This window comes from Marmota flaviventris, chromosome 1 (assembly GCF_047511675.1).
Source record: "Marmota flaviventris isolate mMarFla1 chromosome 1, mMarFla1.hap1, whole genome shotgun sequence".
Lineage (NCBI taxonomy): Eukaryota > Metazoa > Chordata > Mammalia > Rodentia > Sciuridae > Marmota > Marmota flaviventris.
The window spans coordinates 163578381-163600081 of NC_092498.1; the positions used below are offsets into that span (position 1 = coordinate 163578381).

General features: G+C 36.4%; 1 protein-coding gene across 1 annotated transcript in view; it reads right to left on the minus strand.

The window, feature by feature from the left end:
- LOC139706405 (tropomyosin Tod p 1.0102-like) overlaps positions 1–21701 on the minus strand; it is a 220444-nt gene that overhangs the window by 82259 nt on the left and 116484 nt on the right. Inside the window, exon 2 of the mRNA XM_071614300.1 lies at positions 17221–17295. Coding sequence (XP_071470401.1) covers positions 17221–17295 — 75 coding nt within the window. The remainder of the gene's footprint in view (positions 1–17220; positions 17296–21701) is intronic.

The window sequence follows — 21701 nt, forward strand, 5'->3', positions numbered from 1 at the left end:
CAGTTCTAAGAGGAAAATTCATTGCTTGGAGTTCATTCCTTAAAAAAAGAAAAAACCAACATATAAATGATCTCACACTTCATCTCAAAATCCTAGAAAAAGAATAGCAAAACAACAGCAAAAGAAGTAGAAGGCAAGAAATAATTAAAATCAGAGCCGAAATTAATGAAATCAAAACAAAAGAAATAATTGAAAAAATTGACAAAACTAAAAGTTGGTTCTTTGAAAAAATAAACAAAATCGACAGACCCTTAGCCATGCTAGCGAAGAGAAGAAGAGAGAGAACTCAAATTACTAGCATATGGGATGAAAAAGGCAATATCACAACAGACACTTCAGAAATACAGAAGATAATCAAAAATTATTTTGAATCCTTATACTCCAATAAATTAGAAGATAGTGAAGGCATAGATAAATTTCTTAAGTCATATGATCTGCCCTGATTGAGTCAGGAGGATATAGACAACCTAAACGGATCAATATCAATTGAGGAAATAGAAGAAACCATCAAAAGACTACCAACTAAGAAAAGCCCAGGACCGGATGGGTATACAGCAGAGTTTTACAAAACCTTTAAAGAGGAACTAATACCAATACTTTTCAAGCTACTTCAGGAAATAGAAAAAGAGGGAGAACTTCCAAATTCATTCTACGAGGCCAACATCACCCTGATACCTAAACCAGACAAAGACACCTCAAAGAAAGAAAACTACAGACCAATATCTCTAATGAACCTAGATGCAAATATCCTCAATAAAATTCTGGCGAATCGGATACAAAAACATATCAAAAAAATTGTGCACCATGATCAAGTAGAATTCATCCCTGGGATGCAAGGCTGGTTGAATATACGGAAATCAATAAATGTTATTCACCACATCAATAGACTTAAAATAAGAACCATATGATCATCTCGATAGATGCAGAAAAACAATTCGACAAAGTACAGCATCCCTTTATGTTCAAAACTCTAGAAAAACTAGGGATAACAGGAACATACCTCAATATTGTAAAAGCAATCTATGCTAAGCCTCAGGCTAGCATCATTCTGAATGGAGAAAAATTGAAGGCATTCCCTCTAAAATCTGGAACAAGACAGGGATGCCCTCTCTCTCCACTTCTGTTCAACATAGTTCTCGAAACACTGGCCAGAGCAATTAGACAGACGAAAGAAATTAAAGGCATAAAAATAGGAAAAGAAGAACTTAAATTATCACTATTTGCAGATGACATGATTCTATACCTAGAAGACCCAAAAGGGTCTACAAAGAAACTATTAGAGCTAATAAATGAATTCAGCAAAGTGGCAGGATATAAAATCAACACGCATAAATCAAAGGCATTCCTGTATATCAGCGACAAATCCTCTGAAATGGAAATGAGGACAACCACTCCATTCACAATATCTTCAAAAAAAATAAAATACTTGGGAATCAACCTAACAAAAGAGGTGAAAGACTTATACAGTGAAAACTACAGAACCCTACAGAGAGAAATAGAAGAAGATCTTAGAAGATGGAAAAATATACCCTGTTCATGGATAGGCAGAACTAACATCATCAAAATGGCGATATTACCAACAGTTCTCTATAGGATTAATGCAATGCCAATCAAAATCCCAACGGCATTTCTTGTAGAAATAGAGAAAGCAATCATGAAATTCATATGGAAAAATAAAAGACCCAGAATAGCAAAAACAATGCTAAGCAGGAAGTGTGAATCAGGCGGTATAGCGATACCAGACTTCAAACTATACTACAGAGCAATAGTAACAAAAACAGCATGGTACTGGTACCAAAACAGGCGGGTGGACCAATGGTACAGAATAGAGGACACAGAAACCAATCCACAAAACTACAACTATCTTATATTTGATAAAGGGGCTAAAAGCATGCAATGGAGGAAGGATAGCATCTTCAACAAATGGTGCTGGGAAAACTGGAAATCCATATGCAACAAAATGAAACTGAATCCCTTTCTCTCACCATGCACAAAAGTTAATTCAAAATGGATCAAGGAGCTTGATATCAAATCAGAGACACGCCGTCTGATAGAAGAAAAAGTTGGCTACGATCTACATTCGGTGGGGTCGGGCTCCAAATTCCTCAATAGGACACCATAGCACAAAAGTTAATAACTAGAATCAACAAATGGGACTTACTCAAACTAAAAAGTTTTTTCTCAGCAAAAGAAACAATAAGAGAGGTAAATAGAGAGCCTACACCCTGGGAACAAATCTTTACTCCTCACACTTCAGATAGAGCCCTAATATCCAGTGTATACAAAGAACTCAAAAAATTAGACAATAAGAAAACAAACAACCCAATCAACAAATGGGCCAAGGACCTGAACAGACACTTCTCAGAGGAGGACATACAGTCAATCAACAAGTACATGAAAAAATGCTCACCATCTCTAGCTGTCAGAGAAATGCAAATCAAAACCACCCTAAGATACCATCTCACTCCAGTAAGATTGGCAGCCATTATGAAGTCAAACAACAACAAATGCTGGCGAGGATGTGGGGAAAAGGGTACACTTGTACACTGCTGGTGGGACTGCAAATTGGTGCAGCCAATTTGGAAAGCAGTATGGAGATTTCTTGGAAAGCTGGGAATGGAGCCACCATTTGACCCAGCTATTCCCCTTCTCGGTCTATTCCCTAAAGACCTAAAAAGAGCATGCTACAGGGACACCGCTACATCGATGTTCATAGCAGCACAATTCACAATAGCAAGACTGTGGAACCAACCTAGATGCCCTTCAATAGACGAATGGATAAGAAAAATGTGGCATTTATACACAATGGAGTATTACTCTGCATTAAAAAATGACAAAAATCATAGAATTTGCAGGGAAATGGATGGCATTAGAGCAGATTATGCTAAGTGAAGCTAGCCAATCCCTAAAAAACAAATGCCAAATGTCTTCTTTGATATAAGGAGAGTAACTAAGATCAGAGTAGGGACAGGAGAAGAAGATTAACATTAAACAGGGATGAGAGGTGGGAGGGAAAGGGAGAGAGAAGGGAAATTGCATGAAAATGGAAGGAGACCCTCAGGGTTATACAAAAGTACATACAAGAGGAAGTGAGGGGAAAGGGAAAAATAATACAAGGGGGAGAAATGAATGACAGTAGAGGGGGTAGAGAGAGAAGAGGGGATGCGAGGGGTGGGGAGGGGAGGGGGGATAGTAGAGGATAGGAAAGACAGCAGAACACAACAGACACTAGTATGGCAATATGTAAATCAATGGATGTGTAACTGATGTAATTCTGCAATCTGTAAATGGGGTAAAAATGGGAGTTCATAACCCACTTGAATCAAAGTGTGAAATATGATATATCAAGAAATTTGTAATGTTTTAAACAACCAACAATAAAAAATTAAAAAAAAAAAGAAAAGAAAAACCAGTGGAATCATTACCAGGATAAAACAGGGGCAAAAATTAATGGAAATTATGGAAAGTCTCAAAAAAATAAGAGGCTGAATAGTTTTGAGATGGAAGGGAAATCAAAGAAAAGTTGAGAATGTCATTGGTGATATGAGGGCAGTTTCAATGAAGCTGTGTTACCAAAACTGGACATGAAACCATGTTATCAAAACTAGAAAAGAAACCCCAGTATATTAAATCCCATGGGGTCAAGGGTGACTGCTAAGTCATTCAACAACCACTATGGAACAGAAAAAGAACAATCAAACGATACCATTTGGTTACACTGGAACTAGATTTAGGGGGTCCCTGCAGTAAGCTCTTTAATTGCTGAATTTCAGGATCCCAGGGTAAGGGCTGGATTGGGGGCACTCTGAGAGTTTGAGGTATCTGTGAAAGTATTTCAATATTTTAATAACCAATATAGCACTCTGTACATGTGCCTCTAAGCTGGGTATCTATCTGTCTGGCATAAAAAGTTGCTTGAAAATGAAGAACTTTCTACATTGCCAACACACAGAAGGGAGCACTGGCTAATTGAAAATCATTTCAATTGGCCTGAGACACACACTAAAGCGAAGTCTCCACAGTACCATTCTGTGGACTAAATGCATCAGAATCATCTATGGAGTAAAAACTTTGTCATCAGTAATTTTTACTCATTCCCTAGATAATCACTTCTTTCAGGAGAGGGAGACACAAAAAAATCTGTATTATTTGCAAATTCCTCAGACTGGGGGAAATATAACATCAAAAGATTTATCTTTTATGTCTTTTTTTCTTCCTGTTTTATTTCTCATTTAGAAAAATGTTTAAAATATCAAAAAATTTGCATTATCTGAATATGCAGAAAGGAATAGCACTGGACAGAAACAAACAGTATTTTCCATTCTGGTATTAAAAATATGTTAAAAACAACAACAACCAGGCTGGGGTTGTGGGCTCAGTGGTAGAGCCCTTGCTTAGCACATGTGAAGCACTGGGTTCCATCCTCAGCACCGCATAAAAAATAAATAATAAATGTATTGTGTCCATCTACAAGCAAAAAAATAAAACACAAAACAAAACCAACAGCAGCTGATGTGTATTGATTACTTAAAGAAAAATCTCACTTCCCCCAAACCCATGAGTTAAGGACATATTTTACCCACGTAACAGATCAAGAGACATATTGATGGTAAATAACCTGTCCAAGGATTCCTCTTTAGTAAACTGAAATAGTTTCCTCAACAGCCTTCCTTGGAACAGTTCAGAGTAGGACACATACGGGACCTTGCTGTACCCAGGCCAACCTCAGGAAAGACTGGTTTCAGAGAAGGTGTGCCACCTAAAAGCTGAGCTATTCTGGTTCTTTCTCCCACATAGTACTTTTCCTCTAAAGATCACAGAGCAAGGTCAAGAGAAATAGTGAAGAGGTTGGGGAGAAAGGAAAAGGAGGAAAAAAAGTTTCAGAAACTGCTTCCAGATGAGTAGGTAGTCCCTCCATGTGTGTAGCACCACCCTCCCTAAGGATGGATTGGATGTTATCTTACACATATGTCTGAATACAAACAGAATTTGAATTACAGCTGCCCATTCTCTGAGAATAGCAGTAATTCCGTGAAATACTCATTTACAACACAGCTAATACATTTTGGGGAGCCTAAAAAGATGGATACCTGACCCCTCTATTTCTCTTCCAATGCTCTTGATGAAAAGATTTAGTAAAGAATCTCACTGGACTTCCAGCAACCTGAACTTGCTCTTCTTATTCCTTTGAACCAATCTCCTCATTGGGCTTGGGGCCTCTTTCTTAGGATCTCCAAAACATACCACAAATCCTTCTATGTTCAACCATTCTGTCTCATGGAAAAAGCAACAGGCGTCTATGGAATTCAGGCCACCCCAAGTCACCAGTGTGGCCTGATGGATGTGGAAACTGGACCATGCCTTAGGGATGAGGCTTGTGTTGGTTGGTACACTGTCATTACTGCAACTTGAAAGGGGAAGTTCACATGAGGCCTGTGGTTGACTTTTCAACCCTGCTGGCGGGGGCACACGCCAGTAAGGAAATTGCAATCCCTAAATAAACACCATGCTGGGAACTGAGCACCAGCAAGAGAGTGAGCAGGGGGGCTGCTGGCCTGGCCACAGTAGGCCAAGACAGAACAAACAAAGCTCAGATTTAAACATTGCAAGAATGTCACATCAACTTAGACTCCCCAGGAGGGCCCGTTGAGAATCAAAATCCCAGTCACAGAGCCTCCAAACTGTAGAATTTTTAAAGGAAGACACTTAATCCAATTCCTTAATTTGCCAAATGAGAATAATAGGAGCCAGAGGGGACAGTGACTTGCCAAATGCCCAAAAGGAAGAAAGATAAGTCTCTAGGTCATTTATTATGCCACAGATCTTCTGGGTCTGGGTTTTCTTCCCCACTCTGCTATTTTCTCCTTTCAAAGATACTTTTAAAGTCTTTTCAACATGGAGGGACTGGGGTTGTGGCTCAGTGGTACAGCGCTTGCCTGGCATGTGTGAGGCACTGGGTTCGATCCTCAGCACCACATAAAAATAAATAAATAAAATAAAGGTCTATAAACAATTTTAAAAAAAATTTAAAGTCTTTTCAGCATGGAACTATGTGTATTCAGAGCTGTCCCTGAAATAAGCTTATTTAGTTCCTTCTCCAATGGTCCTTGCTCAAATATAACCTCTTTTTTTTTTTTTTTAAACAGATACAATTAAATTTCAAGACTAAAAGAGAAGGGATGGGGCTGGGGTTGTGGCTCAGCAGTAGAGCGCTCACCTCGCATGTGAGGCCCTGGGTTCGATCCTCAGCACCCCATAAAAATAAATAAATTTTAAAAAGGCATTGTGTCCAACTACACCTAAAAAAATAAATATTAAAACAAAATAAAATTTAAAAAAAGAGAAGGGATGAAGAGGAAAGGGATTCCTTGAATATCTGTTATGTGCCAGGATTCTCCCATACCTTAGTCCTTTTTAATCCCCATCATAAACCTCTACAGACTGGTAGCATGGACCCCATTTTACAAATGAAAAATCTGGAGTATAGGGTCTCTATTTTCATAAATAATCTAACCTTCTTCCTATGGAGCCTTCTCAGTTCAGAAAAACAACAACAACAACAAAAAAAAAAAAAAACAAGAATTAAAGAAGAAAAGTGTGCACTTTTAAGATTTTTATGATGGTTTTTCCTTTAACAGTTTTGTTTTTTTCTAAATAATAACTCCTGATCATTCCTATATAGTTAATACACATTACTAAAAACATGAAGATCAAAGGGAAAAGAAAAAAAAAACCTTAACTTCCCAACCAGATTGAATGCCAACATTGATATATTTTGCCCCAAGTTTTAATTGCACATTGATAAATATTGCCTTTTTATACCAAGAAGTATATCTCAACTGTAAGTCTGAGGAATATATCTCCTAGTTGCTTATTGTATCCTTCTGTTTTTTACTTAAAGTAATCAAAATTATTGGTCATTTCCTGTGTAATATTTTAATTTTAAATAACAGTTTATTGGGATATAACACATCGTAAAATTCACCTCTTCAAAGTGGGCGATTCAGTGGTTGGTGTAACCATCCACACTATCTAAATCCAGAATATTTTCACCACAAAAAAGTCTTGTGTCCCTTAGCAATAGCTCCTCTTCTCCACTTCCCCATCTCCTAGAAATCACTCATCAACTTTCTGTCTCCAATATGGCTATTTTGGACATTTAATATAATCAGATGATATGTGGTCATCTATGACTGGCTTCTTTCAAGGTTTTCAGGGTTCATCCATGTTATAACATACAGCAGTATTTCATTACTTTTTATTGCAAAACAATATTCCACTGTATGGATTTACATATTTTAGTTCTTCATATAATGGATGTTATACATTAGGTTGTTTTAGATTTTTAGTTATTATAAATAATAGGGATGTGAGCATTTGTGCACAGGTTTTTGTGTGGACATATGAATTTTATTCTTTTGAGTATGTACCTAGGAATGGCATTTCTGGGTCCTGTGCTATCTTTATGGTTTTATTTATTTGTTTTGGTACTAGAGATTGAACTCAGGGGCACTCAACCACTGAACCAAATCCCAGCCCTATTTTTTTTATGTTATTTAGAGAAAGGGTTTCACTGAATTGCTTAGCACCCTGCTTTTGCTGAGGCTGGCTTTGAACTAGCTACTCCTCCTGCCTTGGTCTCCCAACCTCCTGGATTACAGGCATGCTTCACTGTGCCCGGCTCTATGTTTAACATCTTGAAGAATTGACAGTTTTCCAAGTGGTACTGTGCCATTTTACATTTCCACATTAATATTTGGGGGTTCCAAATTTTCCCGCATCTTTCCCTAACACTCATTCTTGTCTGTTGTTGTTTAATTTTAGTTGTAATAGTGGGGGATAAGTTATATCTAATTATGATTTTGATTTGCATTATTTTAATGATAATAATTTCACACATCCTTTTTTTTTCTTATTTGTATATTTTCCTTGAAGAAAAGTCAACTAAAATTCTAGATAAGGCAGAGGGGTGGGAGGGAAAGGGAGGGACAGGGGATTAGCAAGGATGGTGGAATGTGATAGACATCATTATCCAAAGTACCTGTATGAAGACATGAATTGGGTGTCAACATATTTTATATACAAGCAGATATGAAAAATTGTGGCATATATGTGTAAAAAGAATTGTAATGCATTCTGCTGTCATTTTTTAAATCAATAAAAAAAGAAGAAAAAGAAAAGTCAACTCAAATCCTTTGCCCAATTTTTAATTATGTTACTAGTTTTTTCTTGAGTTGTACCTTTATTTTTAAGTAAATATTTCAATTAAAGTTATTGTACATAAAAAAGTACCCAAATCATAGGTTTGGGGCATGATGAATTAGGACAAAGTGAACACAGCTGGTTTCATGCCAACCAGATCATGAAACAGAATATAATCTGTACTCTTTCCTGGCCCTCCTGAGTTCCACAATCTCCCTCTTCCTCCAAATTAACTACTATCTAGACATCAAACATCACTAATTAGTTTTGATTGTTTCAGGAACACATACAAACTGAATCATATTATATATGTTCTTTTGTATTTAGCTTCTTTCAAGATTATTTTGGAACTGGTATTTAATCATGGTGTCACAGAAACAGGTTGATCCTTCTCATTGCCCTAGATGATGGCTGATGGCTACTTCATTTGTTTCAAGATTTTCGTTATTGTACATTTAGTTATGTTCGTACCTTTCCACTTAAATTAGGTCTTATAATAACTGCTGTGTGATTTGCTCCTAGATGTATTGGGTTTGTTAATACTGTGATATTGTTTTCTAAATTTCATTTTATAATTATAACTAATATTCATTTTTAAACACTGACTAATCATTTGGCTAAATTCATTGGTTAATCTAATAGTTATATGTAAATTGAAATTTTCTTCATATATAATTATGAGGCCTTTTTATGTGATAAAGGCTTTTTTATGTGATAAAAAAGGTTTTATTTATTCCTTTATAATTTTCATACCTAGGGTGTCCAAAACATTGTTGAACAGAAGTAATGGCAACAGATATTCTTGTCTTGTTTCTTATAGCGTGGGGAAAACTCTCAGCATTTTACTATTAAATATGTTATTTTCGATAGCTTTCTTGTAGCTACCCCTTATTAGATTAAAAAAATCCACCACTTCTAATCTGATTTTCTTAAAAGTTTTTTGGGGTGGATGGGGCAGGGGATAGATCTTATATTAAATGCTTTGTCTGCATCTTCTTAAATTATACTGATTCATTTTCTTTATCCCACTAATTGTGGTGAATAACATTGATTGATATCCAAACACTAGTCTGTTTTTACAGTCCTACAATAAACACAATTTGGTTATGTTATTTTTCACTAATGTCTTAGTTCATTAAGATATTTTGTATCCATGTTTATTCAGGTTATTACTTGTAATTTCCTTTCTTATGATGTCTTTATTGGGCATTAAGATCAAGTTTATGCTGGTCTCAAAAGCAGATGGTAAGAGTTCTCTTTCTATTCCAGAAGTCTCTTTATGAGTTATTTAATTACTTCCTCAAGCATTTGGTACAATTCACTGAAGAAGCAATCAGGACATGTAGTCTTTTTGTTTGGATTTTAAGGTTTTTAATTTCTTTTGATGGCAAAATTTCTAATTATAAAATCATTTTGTAGTATATAGGACTACATGGATATTCTATTTCTTTTGCAGTTTTGACAAGTTGTATTCTCTAAAGAACTTAGCATTCACCTAACATTTCATTTCTATTAACATAAGATTGCTAATAAAATCTTCTTTTCTTAGTGTTACTATGTATATAGTTATGCCTCCCTTTCATTTCTGAGGTTGGTTATGTGTGCTGTTTCTAGTTTTCTCAATAATTGTAGTTAGGAGTTGTCATTGTCCTTAATCTCTTTAGAGACCACATTTGGCCATGGTGTTCCTATCTACTATATGTTTGCTTTCAAGCTCACAATTTCAACTTTTATCTTTATTGTCGCTTTCCTTCTAAATTCTCATGGTTTCTTCCTTCTCTCAGCCAAACTGAATAATGTGCTCTTCCCCAGACTCTCTTTAAACTTTCTAGCCTTCTTGTCTTTGCTACAATGGTTCCCACCATTTATAAACCATACTTCTTTACCAAAATCAAGACAACTTTTCAGTGGGCTGGGGTTGTGGCTCAGTGGTAGAGCACTTGCCTAGCATGCGTGAGGCACTGAGTTCGGTTCCCAGCACCACATAAAAATAAACAAATAAAGTAAAGGTATTGTGTCCATCTATAACTAAAAAAAAATATTTTAAAAAAGACAACTTTTCAAGATCCTCCTCAAATGTTACCTCCTCCAAGAAGCATTCCCAGCTCTCTTCTACTTGATATTCTTTGAATCCCCATAGCTCATCTTGCCCTTCTTAGGTTACTTTTATAACCTGGTGTACACACTTCTTTCCATTAGTACATTAAAGACTGAAGGTTCAGTTTTTCTGAAAGGCCCACCATGGATCTAGACACAAAATAGTTGCTCAGTAAACACTAGTGTTTGTGATTTAATTTCAGGAGTTATATTCACACAAACTAACCAAATTAATAGCAGGCATTATAAACTGGCAACTCAGCCAAACATTTAGATTCATTCATATCATAAGAAGACTTTGAGCAAAAATGGAAAGAAATGTCATTTTTTATTCTTACTTGTTTCTAAAGGACAACCATATATCATCCAGAGCTAACATTTAACTTGACATTTTACTTTTTTTGGCCATCACTAAAAACCCACATTTTTCCCCTTATTTAAGTAAAATAGTTTAAAAATTGTCCCATTTAACTTTTAAGTTGAAAGATGAGAAGATGAGGACATCTCCCAAAGGAAAAAAAATAAGCTAAGGGATAATTCTGGTATTATAAATAGATAGTGCCCATCAAAAACACAAGGTTTTATAAATTGGAACAATTTATCACTCCACACTGTTTTAAAAATGGGTTGGGGGCCTTCAGACCAAGAATTAAAATCCAGAGGGGGAAACAGGGCATATGCTGGCTATAGGATACATATTTGGAAACTTATTTGGAGGCTTGATAACAGATTCATGTAAAATGCATCAGTATTGCCCTATAGCACGAAGTATAGTTCTGTGCCTATCAAAATACATCAAATAGGCATCTCTGGCCCTCTACCTTTTCTATGATGCAAAACTCAGTGTATAATTTCCAAAATAAATGTTGAAAGAACAACCAGTTGAACCGACAGGCTATCTTCAGTAAAATCAGACAGGAGATGAAGAGAAAACAAGAGCTTTGGGAAGAAACTTGTGCTCCAATTTTGCCAACTCCCTAGCAGTAGGATTTTGAGCAGGTTGGTTATTCTAAGTCACAGCTTTTTCATCTGTGGAATGAGTACAGTTATGAATATTCACAGATTTACTGCAAGCGCCTCACCCCCATGTGTGATAGTGCCATTGAGGTGTCAAGGGTGGCTCAGGTGGCATTGTTGCCATTACAGATACTGTCTTATTGCTATTATTTAATATCCACAAAAGGACAGGACCATATTCTTTTATATGTGTTCAGTGCTAGAGATTGAACCCAGGACCTCTCATACTAGGCGGCTCCTCTATATCTGAACCACGAGAAGAGGGGCCATATTTTTTTGTGTGTGTGTACCAGGAATTTGAACCTAGGGGCATTTAGCCACTGAGTCACAGCCCCAGGCTGTTTTCAGGGTTTTTGTTTTTGTTTTTTTTAATTTTTATTTAGACACAGGGTCTTGCTGTGTTGCTTAGGGCCTCAATAAATTGCTGAGGCCCACTTTGAACTCAGGATCCTCCTGCCTCAGCTTCCTAAGCTGCTGGGATTATAGGCTTGTGCCACCACACATGGTAAGGGCCATATTCTTAAGGCCTAAAAGCTATCTTGATTGGTTTCACTAGAAAAACTGGATTTGGATACACTTCCTAGAAATACAGCATCCTGAAAGAAGAAATAATTTTAATTATGACCCCAAACAGACTCTTAGATGAGCGAAATAAACCAAAGTAGAGCCCAGAGCAAAAAGAAATATGGCAGCCACTTCATAGCATCTCTGACTAAAACCCAGGATCCAGTAAGTTCATGAAGGTTATTGGGTTGTGATACACAGTCTAGGTTTGGGTTCAAACTCTTTCTCTTCCTAGCTGTGTGACCTCAGGCACGTTGTCAAGCTCTGGGCTTCATGTTGTTCTGGTGCATCCCTTCTATCCCTCATAGAACTGAATGGTTGAATTTAACCAAAAGATCAATAAACCTCCTATGGAAAACTTAACCCAATGCAGATCAGCCCCACAGAAAAGAGCTGTCATCTGTGTGAGCACAAAAACAAGGTGCAGTCCTTAGTTTTTATCACAAAAGTCAACTTCCCCACCTGAATGCAAAGTCACATTCTTTCACAAACAGCACAGTTATACTTCAGCAGCTTAGTCAAGGTCAATCTTGTGCTGCTTATTTGCTTATTACCCAGTTCCAGGAAAAGAAAAGAAAAGGTTGATGGGGACAAATGTCATTCAGGGAATACTAATGCCTAAACTAGTCACATGACTAAAAAGCTAAATACCCTCAATCCTTACTTTAGTTACCAACAGAAATATTGTTTCTTAGTGGCTTTAGGCTTGGCTTCTTTTGTTGTTGTTGTTGTTACATTTATTGGTCTTCTATTTAATGTTGTATGTTTTTATTAAATATTTGCTTGATACCCATTGCTTTTAAACCTTTACTGTAAAAGAAAATACATTACAGGAAAACACCCTAAAGAGAGGTAGATATTAATGAATTACAAGGCAGTCCCTCCAGTGACCCCCACCAGGATAACTCCCTCTCTCCAATCCCCTCATTTTTTTTCTTTTCTTTTTTATTGGGGGGGGGTGGGGGAGTGCTGGGGATCAATCCCAGGGCCTTGTGCATGCAAGGCAAGCACTCTACCAACCGAGCTATGTCCCTAGCCCTCATTTTTTCTTAATGGAACACAGTAACTTCTAACTTTGCACTTCCCAACTGTCTTGTATCAGTGTCCCTCTAGGGATTTTGATCACTAATTCCATTTGTTCCTCTGGGAGGGAACATGGGAACAATATCACCCCAGGTCTTCCATGACACCTAGGATGTCAGAGGCCCTGGCTTCTTAATCCACTTTAGTTAACAAGTTCACCAGATCAAATATATTTTCTGCAACTTTCACCAAAATCTTTATGCCACTCATATATGTTCCATTTGATAAATTCTGCTGAAACTTTGATAATTTCTATTATGCTACTGGAAAGTTGTTTTCCTTGATGAATAAGCATCATTTTAATGGATTAAACAAATGAGAACGAAGGACCACCATGCATTCTCTTTTCAATCTGGACTGTTAAGTTAAAGCATAAATCTTCACTCCCAACTTAACAAGAACCCTTGTTCTAGAATGGGTTGAATTTTTGCTTTTTTAAAAAAACGTAACATTCTCCCTTCTCTTCCTTCTGTGGTTTTTGGAGCTGCTACAGCCATCTTTCTCAGATAGGCAGGGAGAAGCTGAAAGCTAAGATCAGAAATGGGATGAAAGAAAACAGGAGCTACTACTACCTTTTGAGCCTGAATCAGGCTATGCCTGAAGCAATAACTGACTTTTTCCAGGTAAGTGAGAGCCAATAAATTTCCTTTTGGATTTGGCCACTTTGAATTAGTTAGAACTTCTAAGAGACTGAAAATCTAACAAAGAAAAAAAGCTTTGAGGTTATCTGACAAATACTGCCATTACTGTAATTCATATTCTTTTTTAAATAAATGGGTAAAATTTTACAAATGAATCCAAGAAAGTGAAACTTTTGGACATCATGTTCATGTCATGTCAAATTTATAGCAAAAACAGGTTAGAAACACATTCTTTCAGAGTAATTAGCATTTAAGAAACATGACAAAAGCCTTTTAACTGCCTTTCTTACTGACAGTTGTCCCTAAGAGGAGAAAAGGGGAACTTGGTACAGAATCTTTAGACAGAATATCAAGAAAAGATGGAGCATCACAACATCTACAAGAAATTAAATTTTTTCAAGAAACACACAGTGTTCTAAGCGCAAATTTGGAACATACCTGCCAGATCAAATCAGGATCAAAATTAAAACTTGGAGATTCCTGCAGGAAGACAGATTACAAATAACTTTACTCACTTTGCTTCCTTTCATTTTCATTCAGGTGATTTTAGCCCCCTGGCTCAACTGGCTGGCAGCAGATGTCACTGACATCTGCAAGAGAACTACCTCTGCTTTGATGCAGGAAGGTGGCCTCTCAAGCATTCACTCCATGGAGACATACTCTCTCTCAACAATCCAAGTCCAGAGGGGTACACAGAGATCTACTAGAGCTACAAGGCTGTGGTTTTAAATCGTGCATGGATTTAGGCAAGATTTTGTAGACTTTCATAACAAACACCTTGCTTGAGTTGGTGCAAAGTGTGTAGGTGGGGATGATGGAGGTTCAGAAATTCACTCTTAGTTTCTCTCTAAGTAGTAAGAGACAAGTAGAAATATCTTATCTCTTATCTCCCTGAAACCAAGGAGCTTTATTTACTCTAAGAAAACTCTTTTTAATTTTAGATTTTGCCACCACACTAGATGACACTAATGTCAAGGCACAAGATGACACTCAAGTTTACCTAAAGTTAAGATACAAGAGGGTCCCAAGTTTTATCTTCCAGGTTTAAAGGCCAGTTTGGTACTCAACTCTGAGGCCCACAATATTGGTTTCGAACATTTCCTCCAATTTCTAATGCATGAAATCGGATGAGATCACAGCCTGTCACAAGCTACACACATGGCCAAGAAGATGACCCTCCACCAGCTGCCTCCATAATTCAATTTAGGTGTGTTGAATATAGATGCTAATGGGACCCAGACTTCTCCACTGATAAAACATAAGGTATTCAATTTGTAAATTAATAAGCACCAAAAAAGACAACAGAAAAACTCAAGCTCAGTTTCCTGACATATGCATAAATATATATATTTGTGCAAAAATTGAGTTGTGTGTGTATTTATGTATATGTGTGTGTGTGTAAATATATATGTATGTATACACATACATATATACAAAAACAATTTTTTGCATTTTATATATGTTTATATACATATATATATATATGTAGACACAGAAACATGATCTTAAGTCAAATGAAGATCTATATATATATACATGTATAAATCTGCATATATATATGTATACATATATATAGTGATATATATGTATATATATCGATCTTTGTCTTAAAAACATGTTCCTATGTCTATAAATCAGCATCATTAGAATACAGTAAAAAGAAAAATTCTAGACTCAATTTACTGATAACATGTATATATGAATTTACCCTAATAATCATGTTTTCATTTTTCATTCCTTCCCATGTAGATGGTTTAAATGAGTGTTCATATTTATTATTTTTTTGTTTATTTTCCAATAAGACATGATGCTAGAAATAGTAAACTATAATCCAACAAATATAGTTGTTTTCGGATAGAGATATTGAATAAGAAAATACCCACCACATTAGGGGAGATGCCTCTTCCTGATTTCTCCAAAGATTTTTTTAACTTACTTTTACTTTTTAAAAAAAATAATAATTTGGAAATATATTGTATATACCTCCAATTCTCTAATGCTGTTTGTGTTGGGGACTGGGGAGGTGAATGTGGAGGTAGATGACAAGTAGGACTGAGCTACCCTTTGCAAAATAAGTCAAGTTTTTTGTCCTTCTGTCTTTTTTTGCTTTTTCTTCTTTTTCTTTCTTTTCTTTTATCTTTCTTTATGTCTTTCCTCCTTTTTCAATTTTTTTAAGCCTTAACCAAATTTCAAGCTTGGTTGCAATGTGAAATAAGGATGAAATCTCAATTATAAACAAACCACCGTCCCCCAAATGTAGAATAAGTATCTTTTCAAAATAAGTTACAAAATCATATAAATTTAAAACAATTTGTAAGCTACATCAATAGTTATTTTTAATCTTATTAGTATTTGTTATCTTTAATGATTCTTTTCAAGCCAATTTGCTGAAAATACATTATGAGTGCTTTGACTCATGTAACCTTACTTGAGAGACACACAGTTTAAAGCCAATGTTCTATACTATTTACACACACACACACACACACACACACACACACTTCACCTGGATAAAGACAAAACACTATAAAGACTATGAAAAAAAATCCCAAGTCAGAACTGTACATACTAAGAATTTAATAGTTCATGTTTGTTTCTTTTTCCCTAGGACTTGGGAAATTTTGGGCAGACAACTCAAAATCATGTGTTGCAAGAAAGACAGAAAACTCATTATCCTATCAGCAAGCTTCAGAATGTTCTTGTAGGCCAATAGTGTCCAGGAAACTCTGAGTATTAAACACAAGTATGGAATTTGCAGGCTGCAAACAGCTCCATTACAAAAGCATTTTTCTTAGTAGAACAATTTAAATCAAGAATTAGTTATACTTAAGACAAATATTTTAAATGTTTGCTTCCTTCTGGCAAAAAATGGAAGTAAAAAAACTTCCAATAGATACTGGACAAGCAACTGTGTTCCATTTAGATTTGCTTCTTAATCACAGATTATAGCTTGGCCTTCATTTACTTCATTGTTTTATACATGCCCTAAATTCACTCAGAAAAAAAATTTTTAATTCCTTTAGTTTATGTCTTTGCCTCCATTGCCAAATAGAATACTTTGTATTTAATAAATTATTGTTACCTCCAGACTTTTTAAAGGAGAAAATACTGGAGTCATAAGAAAGTATTTTTCTTTGAAAAGTAAATTTTGCTGATAGTATAATTCTGATTATTTTCTATTATGATACATTTAAAATAGCTTCTCTTTTGTCAAATTCTAGTTTCTCAAAGGTATCTTTTCATTGTAATATCAACAGGGGTGGGGGATTATTCTAGCTTTAGAAATTTACTTTTAAAGCACATTAAAAAAAAAAAAAAACCAAAACCAAAAACCTCCCTTAAGGCTAAAGGCATTTGCCATACTTTGGAAATGAACCCAGCTCCTTTCAGCCAAGGGATACTTGATACCTTTATTCTTTTGCCTAGGAAACGCATCCTAATTAAAAGACTAATAAATTAAATGCACTCAGAAAGGCAAAAAGATGCAGAAGCAAAACACACACCAGGGTGCCTAGTGAAAAACACAAGGCTCATTTCACATGTTTGTTAGGTACCATCAAGTTAGAAAAAATTCACAAGGCACAGCTGTTTTTGAACAAATGTGCTCAGCTCCTACCTTCATTTCAATGACAGTCTGGAGAGCCTTCGTCTTGGCTGGTTCCGGCTGAAGTTGGCTTCTTCGGTGTAATTCCTGGGGAGGAACACGATAGAAATAAGCCTGACGGTTCATCCTCCTGCCGGCAGCCTGCGTTCCGGTGAAACGCTCCTGGCACATGCGCTATTTCTAAAACTTCCATCAATAATTAATGTCAACTGTGACAAAGCCAGCAAGTAATCATAGTCCAAATACTGTTCAACACTGGGGCTGATGCCCAGCCATCAAATCATAATTTACTAAATTACATTACTCTGCGCTCCCAACACAAACACGGCAAGGAAACAGAGGAAAGAAAATTGACTAACGTGGCTGCAAATCCACTGCAAGCATGGCATTTTGCTAATGAGCTAGGTTTGAAATGAGCAATTGAAAACCATTTCAGTGCAACTGTGACACTTTTCAGAGTGATCTGATGAAACCCTGTGAATCTCTTGCTTCCAAATTTACAGTTTCCATCCTTGCTCAAAAAAAAAAAAACGCAACTGTGGGTGATGCTTATGTGTCATGATGCCAAGAAATTAAAACTGGCATTAATATCAACAGTGTTAGAAGAGAGACACAAATGGTTAAAGCCACATGTGAACCCAAGAACTCCTGGAATAATGAATGTTTTGGGGGGGAAAGAGCAAACAACATATTTGCGATTTTAAGCTTGAAGGCTCAGTTTTGCACGCTCTCCTCAAAAGAACAGTTTTGTCAAGATTTTGAAAAGTTGTCTTGGCAGAAGGGAGAGATAAAGATAAGGCTTGTTCAGGCCATGCTTTGGTTGTCTTATTCACTTATGAGAGTGGGGAATGACAGGAATAAAAAAAGGGCTCTTGCCTGCCCAGGCTGCTGGGAATGACAGGAATAAAAAAATGACATGGAGGAATTCCATTAAGACTTGTTTCTGCTTCCAAAAAAATCAATTTAGAGTCGATATGGAGTAGTTCTATGCTTTTAGAACTACTGGTTTATAACTATTGAAATGTTAAAAAAAAATGGGGAGGTGAGAAAGAGGACTAATATAATTTCTAGCTTTTTCAAAGTAAGGGTATTTAAAGTTAACTGCCTCTACTACTACCATTTACTGTCACCACCATTTCATAAAGATAGGGCATATGAATGTAAAAATTACTGTAACAACCAAATCCCACGTGAAAAGAGAGTCCAAATAACCTTTTGACCACATCTTATTGTGTTGTCTTTTACGCCAGTGGCCTTAGAAATCTTGACCATGGACCAAGATGCACTTGTCCAGGGATCAGCACTAGGGAAATCATTCAGTCTGAAAAGATATTTTCTCCTCAAAGCCATTAGTAGTACAAACCAGCAATCTTACGGAAAACCTCCAATTTGAAAACTGTGCTTCCTAATTACATAAAAATGCTCTCACATCAGTTAGGATGTTTTTCCCCCTAACATATTCCTGGAAGGGATGGGGTCAGTACTGTTGAACCTATTTTTTTTTTTTAATAGAGAAAGAGATCCTGTGTGTTTGGGAGGCCCTGGGCTGCAATGAGGTGGGGATATAAGCATGTTTAGGTTTCCTGAAGATGGCAGAGGTTTTCCTGAAGGAGTGGTCTTCTAGGCAGTTGTCCTTTTTTAAGCATCTACAGTGTCCCTTGCACTACTTCTCTCTTGCAAGTCTTAGCACTACCAAATGAAGAAGATGTTCTATATGGTGAGTCCAGTGGGTTTCTGGTACCCATTTAAAAAACAGTACCCACCATGGCCAACTTCAAGTCACCTGAGTAGCATAACTGAATACAGAGTTGGGAAGTGCAATGATTTGGATATGGTTTACTTGTGTCCCCCAAAGTTTAATTTTTTAAGTATGGTTATGTGGGAAGGGGCAGGGCCCTTAAGAAATGCAGCCTAGTGGGAACTTATTAGGAGATACTGTCCTCAGAAGGGATTAAGGTGTTTTTCATGGGACTCTGGTTAGTTTTTATAAGAGGGTTTTTATAAAAGAGCAAAACTGGCCCCTCCCTACTCACTCTGTCTTCCTGTCTCACCATGTGATCGTTCCTGCTCCTATGCACACCTACCATGATGTCCTATAGCCATAGGGGCTCTCCTCAGAGCCAACACCAGGCTGTTTGTACTTTTAACCTCCAGAACTATGAGCTAAATAAACAAGTACCTAGTGTCAGGCATATTGTTATAGCAATGGAAAACTGATTGATAATGGGCATAATAACACACCATTGGGTAGTGTTTTCTGCAGACACAACATATGTAATAACCTCAATATCCTAGATAACAGTAATGTAATTAAAAATTAATGAGTTTTGAGTTTTCATGCAATTTAATTATGAGTTTCTAAATTTAATTTGTAACATTAGTTGGTAGAACAAGTTTCAATCAGCTTTCATGAATCAGAACAACCCAGTTTTAGTACACTAGGGTGTAAATCCTAGGAGGACTTCAATGAACTTCATAAAAAGCTGCTCAGCCCTCAACATTACCTGCAACATTGTTGGAGTTCTCTGAACCAATACCATCTCATAGAAGAGAACATAGAAAATAAATCACTCAGAGTTTTTCTATAGTAAGTGGTAGAAGAGAAATAACTTTCACAGGTCATGAGGTCTAATATCAAGTGGCATCAAAATTATACTCAAAAAGAAAGACTGAGAAATAAAATCCATGATAAATTTATACCATGAATACTGTTCCAGAATAAAAATTATGAGATAATTTGAGGAGAGAGGTTAAGCTTGCACAAAACAAGTAAAAATAATCAAGAACCAACTAGGCAACAGAGTGAAAATAAAAAACATAGGGTAAAGGCATGTGCTATTATAATTTCTGCCAAAAACAAAAATATTGTTAAGGAAGATTGTGCAATAAAAAAGCCAAACTTATGGCAATGGTTTAGCAAAAATGGAAACAGAGTTCTCTTTTCTAAAATTATACAAATTCTATTGTAATATAAACCAGCTCAAAATCCAAACAGGGCCCTTGTCCTCTGTGTCACTTCTTTAAAAAAAAAAAAAGAGAGAGAGAAAAGAATAATTCTAATTTTCTTAACTACCCTATTTTTCAATCCTGACTTCAAATTCCTAAATTGTCAGGTAAAGAGGATTATAACCTAGTATCCACACTACATGGAATGAGTAAAAGTCCAATCTAAGACTTTTGTCCACCTCTAAGCACTAAACATAATTAAATAACAATGAAGAGGGGAAAATGCTCTGCCTATGACAGAGGATCAACTGCCCAAAAAAGATTGATGCTTCTCTTTCAAAGAGTAGAGTTCTTGCCAGGAAGCCCATCACTACCATCAGCACACCTTTGTATCTAGATGGGTTTTATTCCTGGCCAGAGGAATGTGGAGAGAAATGAAAAACTTGCCTTCCATAGAAACTTCCCAATTAGTCCTCCACCCTCCCTCTTTTCCTGTCTGCTGTCTCGAGGTAAAGGACTCCAAGATCCAAGAAGACAGCAAAGCCCTAAGATAAATAGAGCCTGGGTTCCTGAAACACTATTTGAAAAGGCTGTTTGACACTTACACCAGATGGGGGTATGAGTGAAAATTAAACTTCTAATAAGTCTCTGAGCTTCCAGCCTCTTTCTGTGAAAATCCCATATCATTGCTTTAAAACCCTATCAGTTCTGTATTGTTCATTGCTTTTGAATCATAGAAGAGATTTAGAGAAAGAGAAAGAGATTGTAGCATATGATCGCTTGCCAAATTTTTCTAAATATAGAGAGCATATAGCAGCCAACTTATCTTACTAACTATCCCTAACTACCTCAGAGAATCACCCATTGTGCACCAATCTTAACTCATGGATTTCCCTAGGAGCACCTGGTGTTCTCTCACACAGGAAGAACAAGATTTAACTTATTCTGATAATACTATCATTTGAAATCTAAGTCATCAAATACAGTGGCACTTAAAAGAGATCTGTGACCCAGAAAACCCTTAAGAATCAATTGGAATGTGCAGATTTTCTCCAGAAATGGGTACATAAGCATGCACATAAACAAAATGGTATGTACCATTTTTGTACAGGGATTGGCTCAACATGCCAGAAATACTTTGATCTAAGAATCATTTATTGATAGGAAAGAGCACTGTATTAGGAGTCAGGAGCCTGTAGTTCCAGCCTGAGACCTCAGGCATTCCTTTTCCAATCTGTAGAAAAATAAGTTTTACGGCTGGCAGGCAGGGGGCTGCGGGGGGTAGTCTAATGCCCTTCAGATTTTAAATAGGTAGCTGACCCTGAAATACTAATCTCTGGTTGATATTTCTAATTATATCCAATTCTCAGTTTTAAAAGCAGAGGGAAACATTAAAGAAGAAAACTGGCAGCATCACAAAATAATATGCCACTCTGACACTGATCTCCAGATCATATATATTTTCCTATAATTTCATGTCTAGGTTGGCCATATAGCTGGTCTAAAACTGCCAGTCAATTTTGGGTGATCAACAAGGAACTGTATCA